Raw genomic sequence first — 12449 nt, 5'->3', positions numbered from 1 at the left:
CATTAACATTTACTCCTAATATTGGAGTTATTTCATGAAAACGGGTTACAACCCTTTCAACCCCTTAGTGTCTCTATAGATATAGGTTGGGCTTATAATGCATAGCCACAGTTTAGGTTATGTTGAATAAACACAGCACTGTGTATTTATAAAATGCTCAGATCCTATTTTCTTAGTTAGATGTCACGTTGTTCTATGTAAGTTGACACTCTACATGGTAGTTTTCTTGTTTAGAAATATCTCCTAAAACATCAGCCCTGAATAATATTAAAAGGGCTGTAAACCGTTTTCATGAAATAACTCCAATATTACGAGTAAATGTTAATGTTCTTGACTTTACTCCAACAATAGGAGAAGTGTACTATTTACATCACCCCAAAGCCATTATGTCATATACAATTAGATTTGAATATAGGGAAGACATATGTCACACAACTCAGTCTGTCAGCTTTAGTTTGCTAATTTATCAGCAAATTATTCTAAGCTACTGTAGTAGGCAGTTTTGTCAAAACAGGATATAGAGTTCTATCTGCCATCCTCCTATTCTGCCAACCAAAGGGGATCATCGGTTAACCCCTTGTACTACACCTTAGTGAGTACTATTATACAAATGTACTTATTCACTATCATGTGATAGTAATTTTCAGTTAGCTAATCCACCAACAAACTATTCTAAGTTAGTGGGCAGTTTTTGTCAAAATAGGATATAGAGTTCTACCTACTATCCTCCTATTCTGCCTATTAAAGAGTAATGGTTAACCCCCTGTACTACTGTATATACCTTAGCAAGTACTGTACTATTAAATGAAAGTACAGTACTTATTCACCACCTTGGAATTTATGCTCTGATATTAGAGTAATGTGGCAGAATCGGTCTGTATCTATCCACCAACATACCATACTTTACTAATATACAGGTTCACCATTATAGCGAACACAATTATGCCAGATATAACCTACTTAGGCCCATCAAGAGCTAAACCGTATAATGACTACCATATACACAGGTTTCATGACAGGCAATTTATTGAATTGAAGACTGTCAGTGATTACACCTAAACTGTGACGTACATTCTCCTTATTATTAATTGTGTTTGTTCATCTAGTAATTATATGTCTGTTATTGTCCCATTTATTTTAACTACATACTACATACCCATTAAAGATATTTTAATTCAATCACTATTCTAGGAATTGAGTGCTAGCCAAAGGGGTCCTGTTCTTGTCTCGACAAGCTTTGTTCACAATTTAATCTGCTGACATAAATGGATGGAAGCATGAACTTCAAAGTACCTAAAAGGTAAAATTCCTAATAGGAGAGGTAATGTGAGCAGAAGCAACAGGTCACTGCTAGTCCTCTGAGATCCTGGAGGAGATGTCCTCCCTGGAGTAGCCAGTCCTTTAAATTTTCATCTCCTCCAAGATCTCAGAGGACTAGTCATGACTTCTTTCTATATTGTTCTGACATATTGAGACTATCCACTCTTGTCCATTCAGTTTTATCCACCTGTGTTCTGTTAGACTCTGGACTCTCTGGTCTTGCAGGAGACTTATCATCAGCCACCCATCAGTGAAAATCCGGCGACGTTGAGTCCTATTGCTTATGCTCTCATTGCCTCTCCTATTAGGAACTTTACCTGTTAGGTACTTTGAACTTCATCTAAGCTTCCTCTGTTTGTGGCAGCAGATGGGTATTCACCTGAAAGCAAGCGATTCAGACACAGGAGAAGCAGCTGCTTCCCACAATCAGATTCTATTGGACATTAGGACGTTCACTCTAAACACAAGGGAAGTACTGTGTTTTTTTTTCTTATGGGGGAACAGGCCAGAAGAAAGGGTAATCACCTTGAAACGTTGCCCCCCTTTTTATTCTGTTTCTCTCATCTGTTTGGCTGTTTTTGATAACTACTCTTTGAATAACCACTGACGCCATTTGTATCATCCAGTATTTGACCACCCATAAGGCTTTTCTTTTGCATTGTGTCATCCTTTTTGCATTAGTGTTCTATTCTCCCTGTCTTTTTGAGTTCTACAGTATGTGTGCTTAGTACATTGCTGGATCATAATAATTTGGACATACAGTGTATAGTCCATTGGGGTATAGACAATATATGGACATTCCGTGTATATATTTCTTGTGTACCACATTCTATATACAGCACAATGTCAATTTTTTTGTATACATTTGTGATATGAGATTTCCCTACCTCTATATTTAATCTTGAATTAGTAGTAAAATACATTTTTTTTTGATTAGTTCTTGTATTTGCTTCAATTTTCTCAATTTTTGAGTGCGGGGAACACTTACTTTAATTTAGTTGTGTTGTTCAAATATGGCTTTTGATATCTTAGACTATCTATAATTGGCCATTTGTCATATTTCCATACCTGTGACATTGTACTCATAGTGGTAACAATTCTTATTCAGATTACACGGCTCAGTTTCAATAGCAACATGACAGGTTTTGCCTTCATCGGGCTGACGAATAGCTTTCGCTGATCTTTCCCTATAGTTACTCCCATCACAAGGCTTGAAAAAAAGAGAAATAAATAATAGTTTAACAAACTACTGGCGGTAAATAGTTTACAAACATAAGTTATTCCTATTAATAGGCAGTTTATTTAGAATCTGTGACCATGTATTAGACAGGCAAATTAAACAAACTACAATGTTTAATTCAATCAGTGACATAAAATCCTTACCATCTCATTATCAATGTTTCAACTTAATTTACATAATAACAAAGATTTTTTGCAGAAACATGTTATTGAGTCAAGTATGCATCTTAATTACAATATGTAATGTTGGACCTTGGATTGTAAGACCCCCATAAGAGACCACCTTATGAGAGAGACCGAGTAATATGATGAGACTGTGCAATCATGAAACAGCAAGGGGCAGGTTGATGTATTAATGCAGAATGGAGTTAGTTTGAAAGATATAAGTAAACACAGTTGCATGAACATTGCAAGAACTGCACAATATTTATTGTCAAATTGAATGGAGAAAAGTGTTAGTATAGGACAAAATTAAAAGCAAAATTATCACACAATTCTAACTTGCATGCAAGAGTATCACAATAAGTTTCTCCAATATGCACAGTGCAGTGTGGAAACCAAGCCACAGTCTTTGTTACATGGTTGCTGTGAATGTTTAAGCCTGGGAGTTGTTTCCACTCAGTGTCCTGATAGCCAACAAACATGGTACCCTCAGTATCTGTGTATACACTGCTCCCAGCCAGCTTCTCTCTGAATCACTTCTGCCCATGGCCAGTTTAACCATTAGGCAAACTAGGCGGCCGCTTAGTTTGCTTAATGCAGTTTCCTTACCCAGTGCAGAATTTCTCTGAGCCGGGAGAGAGCAGGGCTGTTGCTAGGGTGCTGGGCAGTTTCCTCAATCCTGATTGTTTGCAACTGGGTAATGCAGCCAATCAGGAGTTGCTGTCAGGAGACATGGGGTGGTGCCAAGCAGAGGAGGCAGCAGCATGGACCTGAGAGAGGTGTCTCTGTGTGTCTCTCAGTGTGTTTGTTCTGTTCTGTCCTGTTGTGTGTGTGTGTGTTCTGTCCTGTTTTTTTTGTACGTGTGTGTGTTCTGTCCTGTTTTGTGTGTGTGTTCTGTCCTGTGGGGGGAGAGTGTGTCAGGGAGAGTGGGGAGAGAGAAAGTGTCAGTGAGAGTGGTGGGAGAGAGTGTGTCAGGAAGAGTGGGGGAAAGAGTGGGGGGAGAGTGTGTCAGGTAGAGTGGGGGGAGAGTGTGTCAGGTAGAGTGGGGGGAGAGTGTTTCAGGGAGAGTGGGGGGAGAGATGGGGTCAGGGAGAGTGTGGGGAGAGAGTGTGTTAGGGAGAGTGGGGAAAAGAATGTGTCAGAGAGGGAGATTTGGGGGAGAGAGTGTCAGGGGGAGTGGGGGAGAGAGAATGTTGGGGAGAGTGGGGATAGAGTTTTGGGAGAGTGGGGGAGAGAGTGTCAGGGATTGTGGAGGATAATTTTTCAGTTAGAATTTTTTTTCCCGAAAGTTAATTGATTGGGTGGGGCCTAAGGCTGAAAGTTTGCCTAGAGTGCCGAATACCCTACCAACGGCCCTACTTCCACCTTGACATCTGTCAGACGTCACCACGTTTGTTGAAATCACCCCCATAAATGAACACAACGCGTTATGATAGCTGTAGCTCCATCAGGGTTAGTGGACCTCCTCCCTTCACTCCCTTTTATATAACCTTTACACTTAACAAGTCAAAACACCACCAATAATACACACATCAAGAGTATATATTCATTTACAAGTAATATATAAATAATATACAGTGGCCAAATTATATATATTATTGTTTATCAACAAAAGTATGATTAAATTATAACCTTATTAACCTGTGCATGAATTATAAACCATTAGTTAATAAATAGTAATAAGTACAATGCATAATACTATTATCATATATTTTGAATGTATTTTAAAAAAAGAACCAAAGGAAATTAATTATACATACTGTATATATTGTGATGCCCACACCACGTTGTAGCATCTTTTAGTCCCAGATTAAGGCAGGAAACTTAGTATTTCTCTATATGGGGTTTATTTACAGGGATAAATAATACACTAACAGGCCCACCGACCCTTTAAGTCAAAAAGAAATCATAAAATAAACTCCTACTCCTTTTAGGAGAATAACTACACATTTAGCTTCAACCCTTACAAACTGGATGGGAATCTAAGCTGGTTACAACCCCTAACAGGTACTATTATAGCTGAACATATATAGTCTCTGAACACAGCTATAAAGTGTTTCGCTTATCTTACTCCAGGGTTTGGAGCAGACATCCCGCTTCTGCGCGGCCTCGCAGCCTACCTTCCTAGGGGAGCTCAGCCCCACGAGAGCTCAAAGAATTTCTCCTCTGTAATACAATGTTAAGGACAGGACATCCCCGCTTCAGCACAGTCTCTCGTCCTTCCTTATTCTTCCTGGGATTAACAACCCAGGCAGTCCCAGCAGGCTCCGCAACCATTGTCCAGCGGGCCTAGGGGGCTGTGCCAGCTTACCAGCTGGTGAGAACTCTTCTCTGTCCCCCTTTGCTGTGACAGCAGTCACTCTCTCCCTGTGTATAGTCACTTCCTGACTTTTAAAACCCCATGAGCAATGTGAGGAGAGTAGGCAGGGGGGTACAGGGAGAAAACTTGAGCAGTGTGTGCAGTGTGTGCAATGAGCAGTGTGTCAGTGTGTGCAGTGTGAGCAATGAGCAGTGTGTGTGCAGTGTGTCAGTGTGAGCAGTGTGAGCAATGAGCAGTGTGTGTGCAGTGTGTGCAGTGAGAGTGTGTGTAGTGTGTGCAGTGTGTAAATTTTTTTTTTTTTTAAAACGGGAGCCACGGGAAAACCGCGTTATAACCGAATCGCGGTATAACGAGGCGCGTTATAACGGGGTTTACCTGTATACTGCACCGACACACTTTATTCGAGCAAATACCCAGTATGTACCTGGCAGATACCTGGAATGCGCCGCTCCTCACCTCTGACAAGCCCCGTTGTGTTTGCCTTCCCAGCCTGGGTTCATGCCTGGCTGACGGGCGGCTGATCTGTTAAATGATAATGATTAGGATTTAATAGGCTGCAATGCTTCACGTGTCTACCAGATGGCATAAATTCATGAATTGTAATGCAGTATATATATATATACTGTGCAGTATTGCAGCCAGCGGGAATAAAATGCTTCAATCCCTGCCTGGAAATAACCCAATGCACTCGGGCAGAAAACAGTCACAAACCTCAATACACCCGGGTATACCCGAATTCGTGGGACTAGCAGAGCTCGAATAAAATGTGTCGCCAGTGTATATATATATATATATACAGGTAAACCCCGTTATAACGCGCCTCGTTTTATATATATATATAGCTACTTTAAAATGGGCTCAAAAGCTTCAAGCTGTCCAAAAAGAAAAAAGGAAGTAAAATCAAAAATGTTAAAGGTGCTCATAGAAAATCAGGAAAATAGTAGCAAACAAGGACAGAATGATTGTGACTACTTTATAAAAAGATGCAGGATACAATTGTAAAACTATGTGAACACAAGCAAAAGCTGCAGAAGGATTTGGATGCTTGTCAGGGAAAGTGTGAGTTAAGGGATCAAATGATTTTCAGTTTAAGTGTTCAGCTTGCAGGCGAGATATAGAAGGGGAAATAGGCTTAGATCAAATATGAGACTCCGCCTGTGACTGTCTCTAACTTCTCTGTGCCTGTTGTTTCTAATTTCCCCATCCCTGCTGTTTCTATTCCACTTATACCCACTGTGCCCCTTTATATCTCAACCAAGGAATTCACATATCCAGGGACCACCCACACCTTTCTTACAAACTTTGGATATGACTGGGCATCAAAGCACTCGCCGTCAGGATAACCCTGACCAAGGTGACAATGAGTTAAATGAGTCTGACTGTTATGAGTTTGACATTGCAAGCAATCAGGGTAGATATAGATTAAGGAATACATTTATTTAGCTCCGAGACATTACACAGCTAAAGTTGTTATTGGGTATGTTTGATTCTACGTTGCCAGTTTCATAAACATGCTATATTTTGAATCTCTTATAGATCAGTATGATCTGGGTGATAGGGATGCCTGTAAACTCTTACAAGCCTGGCTCCCACCCCATTGAGAAGTGCAGTTGGTTGGCCTTTATCAAGGGGCCCAAATATGTGGTACATCATATGAAAGAATGTAAAAGGTTTAAAGATTTTTGGGAAATGGCCGGAGATTCAATGTAACTACTTTAGAATCTATGAAAATTAATATAACGGACTCTCCCGCAGATGTAATGAACAATATTATCTGTATCTCCCAGTTTTTCGTAGACATCACGGTCTTAGTATGAGTGCCTCTTGCTTTCAATCCTCAGCTGTTGCCCGGATGCCACTCTTGGTCAGGAGCATGCGTGCCACTCTAAAATCTAGCCCCGCATATCAACAATTTCTTACAGTCCTTCAGGACTAGCTGTATGATACTGAACCAGACCCTCGACCTTGCAAATCTAAAATGGTTTCAGCTGGGGCCCATAATGAAGGTTGTTAATTTTAGATGTTATTGTAAACTATCAAAACACGATGGGAGAAGAGAATGGAATAAAAGAGACTGGCACAATATATAGGATAATAGGGGACCTAACCAAAAGGAGAAGTCCCCTTACACCCCTCTCCTGAAAGAGCTGGCTAAGTTGCTGAAGTCGGATAGTCAGTCCCTGGACTTGGATTCACCCAGTTTACTAGCAAATTTGGATCCTGAGCTTGCCCAGATACTATTAAAATAATATCCTGTATGGGCAATTCTGAAAACAGATTATTGGAAACTCTTCCACATAAAAGAATTGGTTCAGAGACGTGACCCACCCCCACAAAAACAGTATGTTACCCACTGAAGCAATACCTTATGCAGATGGAACTATTGCATCCCTATTACACCAGGGGGTGCTGAGACTTTACATCAGCCAATAATGCACGTATTTGACCTATAAAGAAACCTAATGGCACATGCAGATGTACAATTGATTACAATATTTAATAAAGTGACCCGTTGGTCTCCAACATGGTGGAAAGTATGCCAGATTTTATGTCAAAATGATCTCCTGATGCCAAGTGGTATAATTCACTTGACGTCTGTACAGGGTTTTTTTTCAATGCCGGTACACTGGGACAGTCAATGCTAATTGCCATTTACATTAAAAGACTAACAATATACTTTTACTGCCTTACCACAGGGTTTTAATTCAAGCCCTACTTTTTTGCCTCTGTGTCTGACTGAGATACTAAATCAGTGGTTTCCAACCTTTTTCTGGTTAAGGAACCATATAATTACATTGTGAATTTCTGCTGAACCCCAACAACCTGTTCTCATTTTTACTCACACACTCAACCCCTCCCCCCATTTTACACACAACCCCCTCCCCATTTTTTACTCATAACACCCTCCCCCGTTTTTACGCACAACATCCTCTTGTCAGTGCCCAGACAGTGGTACAGGAAGGCTCACCAAGGTGGCATATGCAGGAAGTTGGATGCAACATCCGGCTGGACCTAGCCTGTGGGTCCCTCTGCCGCTATGCAGGTCTCTGACAAGAAAATTGCATGGAACCCTTTAGGGATGCAAGCGGAACCCTGGTTGAAAAACACTGTCCTAAAGCCATTTTTACATCCAGACTTTATTGTGCAGTATGTGGATGATGTACTTTTACAAACTACCACAAGAGAGCAGCATGACTTTTTTTCTGGATGCATTATTAACCTTAATTCTGCAAGCAGGTTTTAAATGTAATCCTGCAAAAGCACAGTTGTTGAGAGACTCTATCTCATATTTGAGACTTGTCATTCAAACTGGGGGTAGAACCCCAGATCCCACAAAACACAATTGAGAGATTGCCTTGACCACAAACATGTACCACGCTCTGTCAATTCTTAGGACGCATTGTATTTTGCAGCCAAAATGAAACCTTTGTATACATTTCTAAAGGGACAGGGAGACTGAAAAAGATTCCTTACCATGGGGCTACTCTTGTGAACAGGGATACACCAATTTAAAATTGTCATTACAACAAGCTCCCACTCTTCAAAATTCAGATGCAAATCTGCCCTTTGCCATACAGGTGTATGCATTGGTAGATGAAATTACTCCAGTTCTGCTGCAAGAGGGACAAGGACAGTGGGTACTGACTGGATACTCTCTAGAGTAATGGTATCATTAGAGAATGGATATGATGACTGCATAAGCATTATACTGGACAGTGTTCACTACAGAACATGTGGTAGGGGTTGGAGACTTGAAAGTACAGACACCACCCACCCATAAAAATGCAAATTGAAAAAAAAAAACATGAGTGAAGTGTTCTCCCAAAAGATAGCCAGATGGCTGGTAGACTTCACACATATGAACCTCAAAGTAACACAATGCAAATTATATACTTCATTAGTTAATGCAGTATGGAGGGGAAAAACACAATTCTGGGGTAATTCATAGAGCAAAGACACAAGTGCCCCAGATCATTATCTGCTCAGAGAGCAGAATTTGAAGCAGTGAGATAAGCAATGACAATATGAAAAGAGTAACACATTGTAATTTACTCTGATAATGCTTATGTGACTAAATCACTGACTGAAAGTCTATTCCTTTATGGCAAGAAATAGGATTCACTGATGCAGCTGATAAATATTTGACACATAAACATGTAGCAAGTTTGGAATCAGGGAAAGAAAGATCTCCTGTGGGTAGACCTTATCAAAGAAAAAGTTCACCACAAAACAGAACATGTTAATCCTCATGCTGAACAGGGGGCAGATGAGTTTGCAAAAAGCACAGCTATCACAGATAAAAGGTGGATACCCTATGAAAATGATGAGGAAGGTCAGCAACTATTGGTTCAGTATGATTTTGATTTGACACATTAACAGCAATGAGGTTAGCTCTCTCAATAAAACACCTCAGCTATCACTACAACCAAAAAAGAGAAGGATATAAAGCTGCTCAAAATTATAAACAATCTTAAAAAAGGAGAAGCAAGAAGAAGCAATGTTATTAAGAAAACAGAATAGGAAACTGAAATACAGCCCACCTGCAATAGTCCATATGGACTTGGTGAGAGAGAATCACACAATAATGGGTCATACTGGGAAGGACACCACTACAAAAGCAGTTAAGGAGAAGTATTAGTAGGAACATTTAGTGTTCAGTACAATACATTTTGCAGAAATGTTTAATCTGTGTTTAAATTAATCCTAAAACAAAGGGACAGAGGCCTATATTGGCCTAAATTCTATTGGCTTAGGGTCCATAGTACAGTATAACCTTCAAATAGTTTTTGTGGGACAACTCCCACTACAGGAGGATACAGGTATTTGTTGGTGATCGTGGACATCTTTTCCAAATGGGTGGAGGCTTTACCAATCGAAAAAGATAATGCTAAGAACAGAGCAAATGCTCTTAAGAAACAGGCGTTCTCAAGATGGTATTTCCCTAAAGTAATTGAAATAGACTGATAATGTGTATATCAAGGGGGGACTCCATTTTGTTTGCTATATAACCATTTCTCTATAACCATTATGTACTAACATTTTAGATCTCAGGAACGAACTAAATGCCAAATGTCATACGTAATTGTCTCTTCAAGTCAGATGTGAGAAAGTGACCTCTCACCCAGTTAATGCCAACTGAACTATGTTTGTTCAGACTTATTTAGCTCTGTAGAAACAGGAAATGTCGCCAGCCATGCTGAGCATGACTTTTACGAATGTCTTACACAATATACTGTCCTGGAGAATGACATTTCCTTCAACTGCCTCCAAACTCAGTACTCAGGCCACTTCCCAGATCGTAAACTGTCTAACTGTCATTTGCTGAGGTAGACAGACTATGAATTAAAGGGGAAGTATATTACTCATATCTGTGTTTTTTCTATGTTCAAGATGGCTATATAAACTGACTGTAAGCCCTTTAATAAACGAGAGAACAGTTTTTGACAAAGCTTCACTGGTTGTCTGACTCAATTACTGCCCTCTCCCGAGCTCGTCCGCCATTTTGTTTTTCCAGATATCAGCGCTTTAAGAGTGAGTTTGAAGCCTCCAGGGTGAATCGATTCGAGTGGCAGCAGACGTATTCTCACGCAGCGACGTTAGAGAATAGGATACTTTCATAGACCAAGGAACACATTTTACCAGGTCCACACTAAAGGAAGAGGGGATCCAGCAGTTTTTTTCATGCTCCTTACCACCCACAGTCATCAAGAATGGTGGAGCGTATAAATCTCACCCTTAAGGAAAAATTTACGAAAATGGTAATTGAATCAGGGAAAAATTGGTTGTTTCACCTTCTAGCTAAACTAATGGCTGTTAGGGGGGAAGCGTGAGTAAAAGTACAAGACTCACCCCATATCAGCTTATAACAGGCTGAGAAATGAATCACAGGCATCCAGCATATCCACAACTATATACTCCTGTGAAAATAAGTCTCCACCTGAGAAACAGAATGCAAAGCCAGCCTACGCTTTATATTTGAGATCAGGCAATGGAAAAATATTTTGTCCAAATATCCCCTTGGGAAGCAAATTGGGAGGGACAATACAGTCCTGCAGACACTGTAACGGGTGCTCGCCACAAACTGGACTGAATCGCGAGGCCGAGTTGGGGATATAGAAACACCGACCTGAAGCCGCAACGTTGCATCCGGAATGCAGATGCGTAGTCATGGGTAACCGGGTCAGGGTTGTAGTGGTGAGAGAAGCAGGGGTCACGTAGCAGAGGTCGAGGGTAGTAGAAGTTAGCATAGTACAGATGCAGCCACCAGTATTAGAACTCTTGCCTTGGAAATTCTGGGGCAGTCTCACAGTAAATGCCTCAACATTACCTTAACTTTCTGTTAGATTCTTAATGGCCCATCGTATTAACACAGCGGGGGGTTCCTGCAGTCCCATTCAAACTGAATGGGACTGCAATCACCCCTGCTGTGTTCATCCGATGGGCCATTAAGAATCTCACAGAAATGTTGAGGCAATGTGAGGCATTTACTGTGAGACTGCCCCAGAATTTCCAAGGCAAGAGTTCTAATACTGGTGGCTGCATCTGTAAGTATCCAAGCCGAAATTGAGGGTAGGAGACAGGAGGGTAGTAGGTAAATTCGTGGCTAGGGTCCAGGTGAGTTGAAAGGAAAGACAAAGCACAGCAAGGCACGGCAGGACAAGGGATAACAGAGTGCTTGTGACCAACACAACGTCACACGGTACAAAATGTTATGCTCAGCCAAATTGTAGAAGCAAAGACTGAGCACATAAAGGGTGAATCAGTCAATCGCTGAACTGCTGGTCAGCAGAGGCTGAAAGTGAAACCAGAGTGCTGATTCGTTGCTATGCAGAGTGCACACAGCAGGAGTTGATGAGGGAAGCCTGCAGCAAGTCTGAAGCAAACTCTGGACCGGAGCCTGCATCCGATCCACACAGTACCTCCCTTCAGGAGCGACTCCGGACACTCCAGGGTTGGTTTTGAGGGGTGTCTCCGGGGGAATGCCCGAACCAGGTGGGGGGCTTGAAGCCCTTCCTATGGGCAAGGTACTGAATTGTGCCTCTGGATAGCCTGGGGTCCTGTACAAAGGGTTTTAGTAGGATCTTCATGGAGACTGGGAGGCGTAGCCGTTATGCCACCGGATTGACCCTCTCAATGATAGGAAAAGGGCCAATAAATCTGATTAGCTTTGTCGTAGGTGCCTTTAACCTGATGTTTTTGGTAGAAAGCCATACCTTGTCACCAGGATTGTATGCTGTATCTCACAACGAGTCTGGTCTGCTTGCCTCTTTTGCGTGGGTACAGCTTTCTGAAGTTTGTTCTGGATTTCCCCCCATAACTCCTGTAGTTGCTGGATCCGGTTATCCACAGCTAGGATTCCGGATGCGGCTCCTAAAGAGAGAAGAGCTGAGGGATGAAAGCCATTAGC

The 12449-nt window shown here is 41.3% G+C and overlaps 1 protein-coding gene across 1 annotated transcript in view; it reads right to left on the bottom strand.

The window, feature by feature from the left end:
• Positions 1–12449, bottom strand: part of THSD7A (thrombospondin type 1 domain containing 7A) — a 665741-nt gene that overhangs the window by 35166 nt on the left and 618126 nt on the right. Inside the window, exon 19 of the mRNA XM_075587236.1 lies at positions 2389–2530. Coding sequence (XP_075443351.1) covers positions 2389–2530 — 142 coding nt within the window. The remainder of the gene's footprint in view (positions 1–2388; positions 2531–12449) is intronic.

This window comes from Ascaphus truei, chromosome 2, assembly GCF_040206685.1.
Source record: "Ascaphus truei isolate aAscTru1 chromosome 2, aAscTru1.hap1, whole genome shotgun sequence".
Taxonomy (NCBI): domain Eukaryota; kingdom Metazoa; phylum Chordata; class Amphibia; order Anura; family Ascaphidae; genus Ascaphus; species Ascaphus truei.
This window is presented reverse-complemented; position numbering and strand designations above follow the sequence as displayed.